Source organism: Nicotiana sylvestris, chromosome 1 (assembly GCF_000393655.2).
Source record: "Nicotiana sylvestris chromosome 1, ASM39365v2, whole genome shotgun sequence".
In the NCBI taxonomy this organism is placed as follows: Eukaryota; Viridiplantae; Streptophyta; class Magnoliopsida; order Solanales; family Solanaceae; genus Nicotiana; species Nicotiana sylvestris.
In genome coordinates this window covers 104,731,158-104,748,322 of record NC_091057.1, presented here as the reverse complement: position 1 = coordinate 104,748,322, position 17,165 = coordinate 104,731,158, and the positions used below count along the sequence as shown (strand labels likewise).

Sequence of the window (17,165 nt, the reverse complement as noted above, 5' to 3'; positions counted from 1 at the left end):
GAAAGACAAGGGGTTGTAATATTCTTAATATAGCAAGAGACTACTCTTTGTTTGTGGAGGTGATTAGTACACCACAAAAATCCACTGTATCAGACAACTAACTAGTTTTCTTTAATATATAATATAATGCTTGACCCAAAAAAAAAAACTTTGTAAAGTGAAGAATTTAGCTATATGTATGTTAATAAATTCTTTAACTATCCCAAGTTAAATTTAACGTTAGAAAACTAGCTTTTGTAGCTTACGTATTTTGTTTATTAATATTGAAGGTATTATTAATATAACTTTTAAGCACATAAAAGTCAAATAATATTATAGGATCATTTCGTTCTTTCACATTCGATTTTTGATCTTCATACTCATAATATAGTGCGATAATGAGATTTTTGTGTGTGTCCTAATTAGTCGAGTTTCAAAGCTAGCACATTAATAAGAAACCAAAAGAAATTCAATTTTTATTGTTTATTTGGCATAGCTAAAAATATAGGCATAGCTAAAAAGAAAATATAGGCATAGCTAAAAATATCTGATTGACGTTATTAAACTAATAGTGGCATGATTTTTGAGTGAATTTAGTAGTGTTATTTTGTGAGAGATCGATAAAATATGAAATGGGAATACATATTCGAGTTATATATAAGAGTTTTGAAGATAAAAATATTCTTAAAATATGTAGTTTCTTACATAATATTTTATGTGTGATTATTGATATAATTTCTAATTATTCACCGCATAATCAATCTTGACATAACTAGTACTCCATGTGACTTTATTACAACTGAAATGTTAATGACAGGACATGAACATGTTTCACGAATAAACTTTCATTTCAATTATCTATGAGATATAATAACTTAATTAAAACCTATAATTAGGCAAGATCATATTCTGCTTAATTAAAGGTTTGAAATTGTATAGAGATATTTTCTTTTCAAAATAAGAGGAAGAAATCAGGTTTGTATATAAGTAGTTTACAACTCGAAACTATTCACTTCTGGGAAGAAGTTGAAGATAAACCACTTCCATCAAATTGTACATTTCATTATGATTTGGTCAAAGTAACTCATTTACGTAGTTACTAATTAGTGATTTAAAAACAATTGATTAGTCAAAATTATGGTAATAAGCTCCAATTCAATTTTTTTGGTAGTGCCTAATAATTATCATTATTTATGTTTGGTAAACACTTGATATTTGAGATTACTTTTTTATGTTCTTTCCTAATCAAGTCATCCAAAATCTATTTTGCACAAATTTACATACTATAAAATATCATTTTGTTAATCGTTATCTCAAAAGTACAATTCTGCTTAAAAAGAAATAACTAAATATTTAATAACAGTGTGCAATTTCTGAAGGAACACGTAAACATTCTTATATTCTGAAATTAAAAGCCTATTTTTTATGGAAAAAAGAGCCTAATTTGACAATATAATGTCACTAATAGGCCCCAATCAAAGTTTACAAGAAAATAATAAATTTTAGGAATAAGTATATTGCACGAGTTGTCTCAATACAATAGCCTCAAAAACATTAATAAATTATTTTCCACAAAAATTATAAGAATACAAGATTCCCTTATAAAGGAAATCTTAGAAACTGAATTATGAATAACTATATTGCATTCCTTGTCTCAAAACACTAATAAATTACTTTCCCAAAAAATTACAAGAATACAAGATTCCCTTATTAATGAAATCTTGAAAATTCAATCTTTGCCTCACTTTGACTCCTAGAGCACAACTATAAATAGGTTTATTGGCCTTTGTTTTGCATATGTATATTTCTCATCACTTCCTCCTCTTCCTTAATCCTTTCTTCTATCTTGTTTAACATCATGGGAAAACTGTCATTTGCATTTGTTAGTGAAACTGAAAAAGAGATTTTCCATAGGATGGTGAGGGTGGGGTTTGAAATTCAACCATCTAAAAAAGTCATGTCTTTTTGGATGTTTTTGGAGTCTCATAAATTTAACCATAAGATTTCTATTTGTGATGAAAAGTTTTTCAAAAGCCTTTATGCTGAAGCTGAAATAGCTTTAATTTTTCTAGCATCAAACTCATCATCATCATCTATTTCTCAAGATTTTTGTCCATTCACTTCTCAACTTCTGAGTCCTCTTTCCCTTAAAGAAATCATTTCGAACAAAGAGAAAGTGAACAAAGAGATATCATTAATCTATGATACATTTTGTTGTGATGGTTTTGAAGTTAAATTGGAGGAAAAAACAAAGAATAATATGACTGAAGAAGAGAAGCTGAATTTGGCATTGAATTCTAAGCTAAACCCTTTTGCCAAAGAATGGAGTTCATCTGAGGCAACTCGTTCATTGTTCATGACATTCTCTCGTGGTTATCCAATCTCCAGGAGACAAATCATTAATTTCTTCAATAGGTATGTTACAAAAGAACAAAGGCATGTATACGTCAATACTTCTTAGTTTAGAATTATAACTAAAAACAAATTAAGATAATATAATCGAAACAAGATACGAGTTTAATAAATTCAACAAAAATAACACGAAATTCCTTATAAGTAAAAAATTGAATGGTTTCTTTAATTTCTTCAGATTCTCGATCCCATTTCCCTCCAAATAAGTAATTGGACTTTTTTGGTTATTTGTGTAGGAAATGTGGGAATTGTGTGGAGGATGTTTTCACATTCAGGGAACAGGGAAAGGATCCCACATTTGGAAAAGTTGTGTTCAAAAACACCTCCAGTTGTGCTTTGGTTTTGAGAAGAGGCTGTGACGTTGCCAGATTTTATATTGGATCAGGACATGTTTTGGTGAAGCAATATAAACCTCGCCATTTCAAGAACCTAAATAGAGTCATGTAGCTTTAATTGTTGAATCACTTTTCCAAATGTAATCTGTTTCGGGTTCGTTTAAATCTGATTTTAAATTATGTTTCAGGAAAGATACATTGATAGTATCATCTAAGGCTATTTAATAAGTTGTTTCAACATATGTTATTGATGGACTTCCTTTTTCAGATGAATGTTTCACAATGTTATAAGCTAATGTGTTTTTCACTTTCATCTTCATTTCTACTACAATTGGATTCATATTCATGTGAGTTTTACTTGACATTTGTTAATTAAATGATAACTGCGCCTTGATATAACCCTAATGTACCAAGAGAATTTCAGTTTAATTAATTATATCTTATTCGTTTTAAATGTAATTAAATAGAGGAAAAGCTAAATAGGCGATAATGGTCTTCTTGATTTGAGAACACATGCGATTTGAATTGTAACGTTTTGATTACTAAAAGAGAATTTTCAGCAAATATCTTCAGAACATGGTCAAGTTAGAAGAAGAAAAAGAAAGATCAAATGTACACAGTTGCAAATATCATCTTCTTGATAGAATTGGAATGAAAAAGAAAATAATTGGGATTTTATTAATTCCTTATGCACGTACAATCAACAAAAAGGAAGGAAGATTTTTCGATTGATGTTGAGCTTAACATATAGTTTACAATTTAGCAAATCCTTCTTCTATACATCTAAGCTCACGGAATGTCTTATCATATGTACTAGATAGGCATTTCCGGTGCAACGCCCGGGCCCAACATAGAAGTCAATATATTTTCAATAAGTTTGGCCAAACAATGAAATTAAAGAACAAAAATTCAAGCAATTAATTTTCAAGCACTATGGATAAAGATAAACTGAAGGGTTATTATGTTAGAGACGACAGTAATTTGGATGAAATGTGCATTTATTTCACGAACTGACTAAGTGAGAAATAACAAAATAGAGAATAACACACCAGCAATAATTCACATGGACAAAACTAAAGCTCTGCAGACCTCTAGATTAGCAAGATGGCTTTGGTTAGAAAGGTTCATATGTTCAACTGATACATATACAACTTGACAGTGATAGCTTCCGGAAATAAACGTATCACACCACGTTGTGCAGTAGATAATAAAGACTACTAAAGACTGTTTGATTTTCGCAGAACATGGTCAAGTTACATGAAGAAAAAGAAAGACCACATGTACATCATAATAGTGATATCATCTTCTTGAAAGAGTTGGAACAAATAAGAAAATAATTGGGATTTTATTAATTCCTTGTGCACACAAAATCAACAAAAAGGGAAAGATTTTTCGGTTGATGTTGAACTTAGTATATAGCTTAAAGGACTAGCTTGTCTATCTCATGGAGTGAAGAAATAAATGGATAGTGAAGTAATTAGTTTAAAGGACTAGCTTGTCTATCTCATATTAGTAGGCACCATCATGACTCCCGAGGATGAGAAATCCGGATCGTGACAAAAACCTTCTTATATAAATCTAAGCTCATGGAGTGATTTTTAGAAGTTTTGTCCTCTCTTTTTCAGAATGAGTATGTCTTATCATATATATGCATTTTATTATTTTCGTATATATAATACATAATTATTTGTCACTGATGCTTATATCAGAATAGATTACCTATATCGATCACATCTAGTTGGGGTGCGACCCCTTCCCAGATCCTGTATGAAAGCATGATGCTTTAATAGTTCAGGGATATATATATAATAAGACCCCGCAAAGATAATACGTGTAATTAAAAATCCGGCCTTGGTTCAAGGAGGATACTTATGCCTTTTCCTTAATAATGTGTTTGTAAATATACTACATTGGATCTTGTCGTAAAAAACTTTATCCACTAATAGAAAGTTTAAGTAGTATTTCTTTCTTTCTTATAAAGATGTTTTATTTTAATTTCCTACCAACTTCATATGATCTAAGCGAAATATTATTATGTATTTCACTATTAACACTTTTTGGGGCCTCGAAATATTATTTCATCTGTCACCCTATTCCTTTCCAAGGACTTACTAAACACGAGATAGCCATCATCTACTCTTGAAATACATGCATGTCCGTCCATAAGGATACTATTATAATATTTCCATTACTTTGGCTATTAATCAATAGAGCACGTGCTTTCTTTACCCTGCTCCAGGACTGCTATCTAAAGACTGATCTATGCAAATGTATACTGATCTGGATGTACAACTCTCTGTTCAATCTATGGTACTCAGGCCTATTTTCTCCAATACCCTTGTGCATCGTATCCTACAATCATAGCATTCTATTATATCAGGCATTTGAATTGCAACTTGTCAAATATAATAATGTGTGCGGTATCCAAGTCACCTGCTTTTGCATACAAAATTAATAGTCAGTTACTCATTTGGAACAAATTAAAGTCGGCAATAATCATTTGCTAATGTACTCTTTTGAAGAACAAACAAATTTAGAAAAAAAGGCACAATCATTCAACGAGAAAGATGAAAGGTTGATCAGCCAAAAGAGCAGGGAGATTAGGGAGCTGTGTCAAATGCGATTTATAAATCGATTTTAAGATGCAAAATTATAAACCGCATTTTAGGATTGCTGACTTACGTATTATTAGACGTCTCTAGCTTTGATCAATAGGCATTTTTCTGCTCATATCTCAATTGATTCCCCATTTTACCCTCTAAATTATTAATTTTTTTTCTTCTTTAATAACATGATATACTTTTTACCTATTGAAAAATAGATATTATTTTAGAACAAAAAAAGTGAGAAGTAATAATTAAGCATATGGAATAATGACGTTTGATAATGAAATAAATGAGCAGAATAAGAACTTTAAAATTAAAAAATTGCACATATCAGTTATTTAATTAATAACAATAAATACTCAAAATCTATTTACACAATTGAGAATATAAGAAAGTAAAAACTTTGTAAAGATAAACTTAATACAGGTAATACAAAAAATAATTATTAAAAATTGAGGTAAATTTTATATTCTAACAAATTTCTAAGATTATTTATTTATACATTAAATGAATTTTAAATTGAGGTAGATTTATGAGTTCATTTCGTATCAGCTTTTGATTTTAATAGAGCCCCAATATTGACGGGTATATTCCACATATCAAAAACATTGTTAAGAAGAGGGTCTTTATACATTTTACTTTTGATTATGATTTTAAAAATATATACCATTATGCTTTAGGTTTGAACTCCACTAGGTCAAGGGTAAAAATGAGACGATTTTCTAAAATAACCGTATGAATAGTCCCAAAGTATAATGAATGGTAAAATTAAAATATTTCCTATAATAATATGGTAACTTTTTACCCTTTTCTAACATTTATTACTAAATTTCGACAAGCCAGATCTTCCAAACAATCCTCTGCTACTTCTTCCAGGCTTCTTAACTTATTACTCTTTAGAATCCCCTCCGCAACCCACAATTGGATCAATCTCATGATCCTCGGGGAATGTTCCTAAATGGAGGAAACAAGGTTTCAAGTGAATAGGCAGGTGATAGTAACTCATAGCAAGTACCGCAACCATATGGAACTGGGTAAGTGTTCTATATCCCAAAGTAATTATACTTCATGATTCTATGGTTATATTCATCATTTATTTCGGATTTAAATGGAAGAAATCAAGATTTTTGCAAAATTTTTCAAGAACGAAAATTTAAGATTTGGAGGTCCACAATACTTGAACAAAATGGTGTGGTGGAATGTAAAAATAAAAATGTTGTTGAAATTGCATTAGCTCTTCTTGATACATCAAATGTTCCAAAAGTATTAGGCAATCATCTTCCGTCATTAAACAAAATTGCCCCTATTTTAATTTATTCCTTTTTAAAAATTGCCCGAACTACTCTCATCTTAAAGTATTTGGTTGTATATGTTTTGTTCTTCTTCAAGATCATGAACGTCATAAATTATCCTCTAAAGCTGGTAAGTGTATTTTTGTGGGGTACAATGACATTCAAAAAGGATATTTGTGTTATGATCCAATACGCCATTCATTGAGAATTTCTCGACACGTTATCTTCTTTGAAAATTCTTTTACTTATGCTAGTAAAGACTCACAATCTTCTACTAAGTCCTTTTTGCAAAAAAAATTCACTCATGATTTTGTTGGCCATAACAACCTAGCCACTGGTCCATTGTAGAACTTGCTCGCTACTACAACTGGTACTACTGATGACTCTGATCCTTTTTTGATAATGATTCTACCTTGGTAAACGCTAATCCTTTACCTCAATAACATGAGACACATATTATTCCGTTAAATCTTAATAACCAACCTTCTCCTCCTCGTCAAAATGCCATTAGACACTTACTTCGTCACGTTCTCCCTCCAGATCGATATGAATACTCACCAGGTGAATATGGCAGACCATACGCCTTGCTAACTATATTAAATTCTATGGTTGTGCCAAGTTCTTATATGCAGGCAAGTGGTCAGAAATGCTGGGAGGATGCAATGCATGAAGAATTGGTTGTCCTTGAGAAAAATGATACACGGGATATGGTGGAGAGACCGAAAAATGCAATAATTATTGTAAGTAGATGGGTGTACTCAATCAAGATGAAAGCTGATGGATCCCTATATCGATACAAGGCAAGATTGGTGGCTCAAGGGTACAAATAGAAATATGGAATTGGCTATGATAAAATATTTGCTCCGGTAGCTAAGATGACGACAATATGTATATTGCTTGCTTTCGCGTCAATAAAAAGTTGAAAGCTACATCAACTGGACGTCAAGAATGTTTTCATGCACGGAGACTTGCAAGAAGTGGTCTATATGAATCCACTACCAGGTTATAAACATTCTAGCGCAAATTAGGTGTGTCGTCTTAAAAAAAATCTTTGTATGGATTAAAGCAAACTCCTCGCTCTTGGTTTGAAAAATTTCGGACAAAAATCCTAGGTGCTGGTTTTACTCAGAGCATCTCAGATTATTCATTATTCCTACGTCGGTCCAGCTCAGGTATTACTATTCTCCTTATTTACATAGATGATGTGATTATCACAGAAAATGATGAAGTTGGAATCTCTCATCTGAAAAAACTATTAGACTCCTTGTTCAAGATGAAGGACCTAGGAAAGCTAAAGTTAACTATTAGAAGTCATACGATTGAGTCCGCAAAAGTATGCAGAAGATCTTCAGTTAACTAATCTCACAGATGATAAGAAGGTTCATACTCCAATGGAAGTGAATACGAAATACAAAAAAGAGGAAGGAGAACATTTTGGAGATCAAACTTTGTATAGACGTTTGGTTGGGTCACTTATATATCTTACCATGAGTCGTCATGATATCTCTTATGCAGTACAAGTGTTAAGTTAATTCATCACTAAGACTTTTAAGATCCACTACTTAGCTTTGCTCAGGGTTATTAGATACATAAGGGGTATTGTGAATCGAAGTCTCTTATTTCCATCATATTCATCGCTGGACATGGTGGGATATGCTGATGCAGATTGGGCTGGATGCCCTGATTCAAGATGATCTACTACATGCTGGTACATGATGCTTGTCTCGTGCATGATCTCATGGAAGTGTAAGAAACAATCCTGAACATCGAAGTCATCCACAGAGGCAGAATATAGAAGTATGTTTGTTGCATGCTTTGAAATCATTTGGCTACGAAGGCTATTATCAGAACTTGACATCAAGATCGAAGGATCAACCATATTGTATGTAGACAATACCAATGCAATTAGAATAGCAACCAACCTCGTTCATCATGAAAATACAAAGCACATAGACGTAGACGACCACTACATCAGAGAACTGGTTGAAGATCGGAGCATTAACCTAAGGTATATATCATCTAATTAAAGATCAACTAGCAGATTTGTTCACAAAGGCTATGCCAAGAAGTCGACACAATTATCTTCTATCCAAACTCATGCTTTGTGATACATAGCATTAGTTTGCGGGAGGGTGTTGACTATACCTTATTTAAGAGCCCAATCTCAGGGATCTCCCATTATGCCTAACAGTCAAATTGTAGAGCAAATTAGCTGCCCAATTTCAGGGATATTTGTCTAGCAATTAGTAGGCTAGTAATCAGGAGATAATTGAGACTCCTTTGCTTGTATAAATAGCTTTTAAATCCTACAATTCTGAACATTGAAATATCTTAGTATTCTTTCATTTTCTGTATCTCTCTCTTTTTCAATAAAGGCTTCAACGACCTATTTTAAATTGAAAGTGAATTTCTTCTCATCCTTTTTTCTTCTTTTAGACTAGTAATTTCCCTTAAAACGGAAGAAAGTTTGTAGTTCCCAATCTAAATGATATTTAAAAATTGGGTTTCCAATGTGAAAGATATAAAAGAGAGTTCCAAATATTTCATTTCACCCAAATTCTGTAATGACCAGAAGATCACATTACCACCAAATATATGTGATGATGACAGACGAGTAAAAAAAACAACTTCGACATAGTTGTGAATGAGAATAAGAGGGGGTTACGTTGTCAATACTTTAAATTCGGAAGAAATTCAAAAATAGCTAGATTTACAAGTGGTCATTTAAAAATAGTCACAGTTTCAAAAGTAATTAAAATTTAGCCACTTTTCATGTAAAGATAAATCTAAATGAAAACATTGTTCAAAATCCGGAAAAATACTGCAGCATAATATACTGGAGTTTGGAGCACCGGTGCTCCAGTCTCCAGTATATTATACTGGAGCCAACAAAGTATACCGGTCCAGCATATTGTAGAAGTTCATATACAGGTGCACCGAACTCCAGTATATTATGCTGAATCGATCTCTGTTGCAGCAAAATAGTGGCTATTTTTTAATGACTTGACAAACGCTGACTATTTTTGAATGACCAGTCCGAAAACTGGCTAGACCTTACTATTTTAACTGAATACTTTTCAAAATCATTGTTAAGAAATAATTTGAATATTTTTAGTATTAGTAATAAATGTTAGAAAAGGGTAAAAAGTTACCATATTATTATAGGAAATATTTTAATTTTACCATTCATTATACTTTGGGACTATTCATACGGTTATTTTAGAAAATCGTCTCATTTTTACCCTTGACCTAGTGGAGTTCAAACCTAAAGCATAATGGTATATATTTTTAAAATCATAATCAAAAGTAAAATGTATAAAGACCCTCTTCTTAACAATGTTTTTGATATGTGGAATATACCCGTCAATATTGGGGCTCTATTAAAATCAAAAGCTGATACGAAATGAACTCATAACTCTACCTCAATTTAAAATTCATTTAATGTATAAATAAATAATCTTAGAAATTTGTTAGAATATAAAATTTACCTCAATTTTTAATAATTATTTTTTGTATTACCTGTATTAAGTTTATCTTTACAAAGTTTTTACTTTCTTATATTCTCAATTGTGTAAATAGATTTTGAGTATTTATTGTTATTAATTAAATAACTGATATGTGCAATTTTTTAATTTTAAAGTTCTTATTCTGCTCATTTATTTCATTATCAAACGTCATTATTCCATATGCTTAATTATTACTTCTCACTTTTTTTGTTCTAAAATAATATCTATTTTTCAATAGGTAAAAAGTATATCATGTTATTAAAGAAGAAAAAAAATTAATAATTTAGAGGGTAAAATGGGGAATCAATTGAGATATGAGCAGAAAAATGCCTATTGATCAAAGCTAGAGACGTCTAATAATACGTAAGTCAGCAATCCTAAAATGCGGTTTATAATTTTGCATCTTAAAATCGATTTATAAATCGCATTTGACACAGCTCCCTAATCTCCCTGCTCTTTTGGCTGATCAACCTTTCATCTTTCTCGTTGAATGATTGTGCCTTTTTTTCTAAATTTGTTTGTTCTTCAAAAGAGTACATTAGCAAATGATTATTGCCGACTTTAATTTGTTCCAAATGAGTAACTGACTATTAATTTTGTATGCAAAAGCAGGTGACTTGGATACCGCACACATTATTATATTTGACAAGTTGCAATTCAAATGCCTGATATAATAGAATGCTATGATTGTAGGATACGATGCACAAGGGTATTGGAGAAAATAGGCCTGAGTACCATAGATTGAACAGAGAGTTGTACATCCAGATCAGTATACATTTGCATAGATCAGTCTTTAGATAGCAGTCCTGGAGCAGGGTAAAGAAAGCACGTGCTCTATTGATTAATAGCCAAAGTAATGGAAATATTATAATAGTATCCTTATGGACGGACATGCATGTATTTCAAGAGTAGATGATGGCTATCTCGTGTTTAGTAAGTCCTTGGAAAGGAATAGGGTGACAGATGAAATAATATTTCGAGGCCCCAAAAAGTGTTAATAGTGAAATACATAATAATATTTCGCTTAGATCATATGAAGTTGGTAGGAAATTAAAATAAAACATCTTTATAAGAAAGAAAGAAATACTACTTAAACTTTCTATTAGTGGATAAAGTTTTTTACGACAAGATCCAATGTAGTATATTTACAAACACATTATTAAGGAAAAGGCATAAGTATCCTCCTTGAACCAAGGCCGGATTTTTAATTACACGTATTATCTTTGCGGGGTCTTATTATATATATATATCCCTGAACTATTAAAGCATCATGCTTTCATACAGGATCTGGGAAGGGGTCGCACCCCAACTAGATGTGATCGATATAGGTAATCTATTCTGATATAAGCATCAGTGACAAATAATTATGTATTATATATACGAAAATAATAAAATGCATATATATGATAAGACATACTCATTCTGAAAATGAGAGGATTAAACTTCTAAAAATCACTCCATGAGCTTAGATTTATATAAGAAGGTTTTTGTCACGATCCGGATTTCTCATCCTCGGGAGTCATGATGGTGCCTACTAATATGAGATAGACAAGCTAGTCCTTTAAACTAATTACTTCACTATCCATTTTTACAGAGCTATCCAGACTTACAAGTATAGATAATCGGTTTGGCGAGCCCTCATAGTAGACGAGATTGGCATTCAGCGAAGGATTGGTAAGACTTCACCTCATTCAGAGTGCAGCCGAGTCTATAAGTCATCGTGTCAGAGTTTTTGTACAGACTTATGGGTAGGTCGGTACCCTGTCCCATTTTATGTCAAATAATCTTAGAGGCTTTGTAGACAGAGGTTCAGTTGGTACAGTATGTCAGAGGCCTTGACGGGCCCATATGTATTCATGTTTTAATAAATATGATTCAGTGATACAGTGTTGCCCACTTATAGTTATGCATTACGAGTTGTAGCTATATTGACTCATGATAGTTATAAAAGGAATGAAAGAGTTACAGAGTGATTCGCTCGGGCCAATGCGACACCAGGTGCCAGCCACGCCTCCCAAGGTTGGGGCGTGACAATTTCTTTCATTAATTAAATTTTGTTGTTCCTTCATATAAATAAATGTTTAAACCATCACATATAATTATTAACGTGCAACGCAGTTCATAGATACTAGTAATAAATAAATGTAGATAGTCGTTTATGTTTTTTTTTGTTGCTCAACCTCGATATATTTGATATATTCATTTTTTCTGCTTGGGACTAATTCATCGATATGGAGTATTATATAAAACACAAAACTTTATGACTAATGTGGAATCAAAAGAGCTCACATGCACTAAGCGAAATAATAATATAATTATAGACTTGCATGGTCGATATTGTCAACCAGCTTAATTAAGACAGAGATGCAATTATTGCTTTTATTTTATGGTGATTTTTGGAACTCCAAGAATCAAAAGAAGACTTATTAAAGAATGACAGTCTCTCTTTTGTGCTAAAATTTTACATTGTTTGCAACAAAAAAAAAAGGAAAAAAAGAAGATGGCTGATGTAGCAGTGAATTTTCTGGTAGAGAATTTGATGCAGTTGTTGAGGGACAATACAGAGCTAATATTTGGAGTGAAAGGTGAGGCAGAGAATCTGCTTCAAGATTTGAGTGAGTTCAATGCGTTTCTGAAGCAAGCAGACAAGTCCCGCAGCGATAACGAAGTTCTAAAAGAATTGGTGAAGAGTATCAGAAAAGTGACGAATGATGCTGAAGACGCTATTGATAAGTTTGTAATTGAGGCAAAGCTTCACAAGGACAAAGGGGTAGGCAGGTTTGTGGACATTGCGCATTATAAAAGAGTGAAAGATGTAGCCCTTGAGATTAAAGGTATCAGAGATAGGGTGAAAGAAATCCGTCTGAACAATGCACATGGCCTTCAAGCTCTTCAAGATGATGATCCATCCAACAGAGGCGTGGAAGACAGAAAGGTACCTATATTATATATGCCTTCAATCATTCATTTTTTGCCCTTAATTTGCGGCCGAACCCGCTCGGAACACTTTAGCTCCGCCCCTGCCTGCCATGTTTGTTGTTGGTATCATGTAAAATTTTAGCATGTAACTCAACACCACAAGTCAATGAGACAACGAATGCAGTAACCCAGCTAGGGCTATGCATCAGTCGGGTCGGATCGGATCGGATCGGATCGGATTTAACACATTTCGAATTGTAAATTCGGATTCCTACTTTTATAAAATGCAATCCGAATCCAATCCAAATTAAATTGGATCGGATTGGATTTTAAAGTTTGGATCGGGTAAATATTTCGGATTTTCGAATCAGATAGTATGCCTTATTAAGGCTACTAACAATCTAATCGGCTACTACACTTTATAAGGCTTAAATTGAAAGGCAACAAATGTCTTTTATAGCAATAGACAAAACAAAGCTCCATAGCAAAATAAAATAAACTAAAATTCCAAACAAATGTTATCTCGGCTGGGAATCAAGCCCCAACTCAGAGCTGTGGGCCAGGTTGCTTTGCTTTATCGGATCAATCAGTATGCGGTGGGCAAGCTCTTTCCCAAGTCGCTGAGCTGTTTAACAGAGGGAAGGAAAAAGAAATGACAAAACAAAAACTACAAAGGAAAAAAAATCGAATCTCGCTCATTTTCAGGTAAGATTTACTTAGCTCGCTCCTTGCTCGCGAAGCGGCATACCAATAAAAAGAAAAGCGTTATCGGATTTCCATCGTCGTTGTCCGTCGATAGGAAGGAGATACTGAGAATGAGAGACACAAAGATAAGACTTAAGAGAAGCGAACTAACAAGTGAGGCTTGCTCAGTTGATAAAAGCACCTCTACCCACGACCGTTAGGTCCTGGGTTCGAGTCATGCTGGAGGAGAAGGGTGGAAACACTATAGATCCTCCTAAATTGGGAGGGATATTAAAAAAAAAAAAAAAAAAAAAAGAGAAGCGAATAGAGCAATTTGAAGAGAAGTTAGAGAGAGACTTCGATATAAACTAAGAAAAAATAAGTCTAAAGAGAGTGGATGGGTTCGGATTCTCGGATATCCGATCCAAATGCACAGCCCTAAACCCAGCATTGCATTTATATATATATATATATATATATATATATATATATATATTTAACAGGTTTAGACTCCTTAATAAGAATGAAGGTGAGTAAGATTAGATGACAATATGCTGCTTAAATATAACCAATTCAGATGTCTCCATTGAGCCTCCAGCAGAATATAATGGTACAATCAACGGAACTGTATTGCACTTAAATATACTTTGCACAGGAAGATACTCCTGCGCAAAGTTCATAGAATGATTATCAATTTTATATGAGAAGCCGACATAATCAACAAAATGAGTATCGTAAAAATGTGAAAGTAAGAAGGATGTGTGGCATTTCTTGGACAATATCTATATTGTTGTAATGTTAGTGTTCTATATATGTCTTGGGAAAATCCACCTTTGCTGCTATTTACTACTGAGTATCAATTTTTCCAATACAAAACAAAGCTAATCACCTATCTTTTAATTAAGCTGCACAAATGCGTACGTAATACAATATGTTTTGGTTGAATATAATGTTTCTTTTCTTGCCAATGAACGTTAACTTCATATATATGTCTAATCTTCATCTTTGATATTAATTTAAAAGCCTCCCGTGGTTGAGGAAGATGATGTGGTGGGCTTTGATGAGGAGGCACAGAAGGTAATCGACCGTCTTCTTGACAGATCAGATGAATTAGAGGTTATTCCAGTTGTAGGAATGCCTGGTCTTGGCAAAACCACACTAGCAACTAAGATTTTCAAGCATCGGAAGGTTGAATACGAGTTCTTTACTCGAGTTTGGGTTTATGTCTCGCAATCATACAAGACAAGAGAATTATATCTCAACATCATTAGCAAATTCACCGGAAAAACAAAACAATACCAATATATGTGTGGGAACGTATCAAGATTGCTTTCCCGAACAACAAAAAGTGCAATAGAGTATTGTTGACCACTCGAGATCACAAGGTGGCTCATCATTGCAACAATACTCCACATGATTTAAAATTTCTTAGCGATGAGGAAAGTTGGATGTTGCTAGAGAAGAAAGTTTTTCACAAGGCTAAATGTCCTCCGGAATTGGAAAGACCTGGACAGAGCATAGCCAGGAAGTGTAAGGGACTTCCCCTTGCAATTGTGGTGATTGCAGGAGCTCTAATAGGGAAACGCAAGACAACAAGGGAGTGGGAGCAAGTGGATCAGAGTGTTGGTGAACACCTCATTAATAGAAACCAGCCAAAGAATTGTAATAAAATTGGTGCAAATGAGTTATGATCATTTGCCTTACGACTTGAAAGCATGCTTTTTGTATTGTGGTGCATTTCCCAGAGGCTTTGAGATCCCTGCTTGGAATTTGATCCGTTTATGGATCGCCGAAGGCTTCATCCAATACAAAGGGCCCTTATCCCTTGAACGTAAAGCAGAGGATTACTTGAATGATCTCGTCAACAGAAACTTAGTGATGATAATTCAAAGGACGTCTGATGGACAAATCAAAACATGTCGTGTTCATGACATGTTGCATGAGTTTTGCTGGCAAGAGGCCACAACAGAAGAAAATCTTTTCCAAGAGGTAAAATTAGGTGTTGGGCAATTTGCTCGTGAGATACAGCAACTATCCACCTACCGCCGCTTGTGCATTCATTCCTCAGTTCTGGAATTCATTTCTATGAAGCCCTCTGGTGAGCATGTTAGGTCATTCCTATGTTTTTCTTCAGAAAAAATTGACATGCCCCCGGTTGACATCCCAAACATACCAAAAGACTTTCCATTGCTAAGGGTGTTGGATGCTGAATCCATCAAATTCAGTTGCTTTTGCAGGGAGTTTTTCCAATTGTATCATCTGAGGTATATTGCTTTCTCATCTGACTTTATCAAGATCCTTCCTAAACATATTGGGGAACTATGGAACGTACAAACCCTCATTGTTAACACACAACAGAGCAATCTTGATATTCAAGCAGACATATGGAACATGCCACGGCTGAGGCATCTGCACACTAACACGTCCGCTAAATTGCCTACGCCTGTTGCCCCAAAAAGTAGTAAGGTTACCTCGGTAAATCAATGCCTACAAACTCTCTCCACAATTGCACCAGAAAGCTGCACAGAAGAAGTTTTTTCAAGGGCTCCAAACTTGAAAAAACTGGGCATTCGTGGTAAAATCTTTATGCTTCTGGAACCAAATAAGTCCGAATTGTTCAACAATGTTAAGAAGCTACAATGTCTTGAGAACTTGAAGCTGATAAATGTTGGTCAAAGTGGGAAACAATTACGCCTTCCTCCAACATATATATTTCCGACAAATTTGAGGAAGCTAACATTATTAGATACCTGGTTGGAGTGGGATGATATGTCTGTATTGGGCCAGTTAGAGTACCTTGAAGTCTTGAAGCTGAAAGACAATGCATTTAAGGGAGAATACTGGGAACCAAAAGTTGGAGGTTTTCGTTCCCTACTAGTGTTATGGATCGAAAGGTCAGATTTAGCTTCTTGGAATGCTTCAAGTGATCACTTTCCAAGACTTAAGCGTCTTGTTCTCGTATCATGTGATAAACTTGAGGAGGTCCCCATTGGCTTGGCTGATATATGCGGCCTCCAAGTTATGGAGTTGCGAAATTCAACCAAGCAAACAGCAAATTCTGCCCGGGATATACAGGCCAAAAAAGACAAGCAAACTCAAGAAGGGGCTAAAACCCAAAGGTTCAAGCTTTCTATATTCCCTCCTGATCTCTGATCAACGCGGCGTACAGCTTCTTTGAAAGGTTAGTTAAATCTTCCCTCACTACTGTTTGATTTGTGTTTCATAATCCAAAGGAAATGTTTAACTTGGGTGCAATTCTCTGCTATCTCCCCTTTTCCAAGGAGGGGTATAACTTGCTAAAATACTCGCCAGTAACATGCAGATAAGAATATTTAGTAACTATGAATTTAAACAATTCAATCAGCCAGTTTCTTTATCTCAAAATCCTGTCCGTTATCATTTAACAAACATTGACCAGAAATATAGATGCTA

General features: G+C 33.7%; 1 protein-coding gene and 1 pseudogene across 1 annotated transcript; both read left to right on the top strand.

Moving 5' to 3' along the window:
• The first annotated feature begins 1,893 nt into the window (after positions 1 to 1,893).
• LOC104227865 (uncharacterized) lies at positions 1,894 to 2,955 on the top strand. The gene is made up of 2 exons (XM_009780221.2): positions 1,894 to 2,394; positions 2,628 to 2,955. Exons 1-2 carry the CDS (start codon positions 1,895 to 1,897, stop codon positions 2,836 to 2,838), a joined length of 711 nt encoding a protein of 236 aa, XP_009778523.2. The 5' UTR covers position 1,894; the 3' UTR covers positions 2,839 to 2,955.
• Positions 2,956 to 12,551: 9,596 nt separating this feature from the next.
• On the top strand, positions 12,552 to 16,919 carry LOC104227551 (putative late blight resistance protein homolog R1A-3; annotated as a pseudogene).
• The last annotated feature ends 246 nt before the right edge of the window (positions 16,920 to 17,165 follow it).

Coding starts and splice junctions, on each gene's coding strand:
- LOC104227865 (XM_009780221.2), top strand. CDS start 1,895: ATGGTGAGGGTGGGGTTTGAAATTCAACCATCTAAAAAAGTCATGTCT. Junction 2,395..2,627: donor ATCATTAATTTCTTCAATAG/GTATGTTACAAA, acceptor TTATTTGTGTAG/GAAATGTGGGAATTGTGTGG.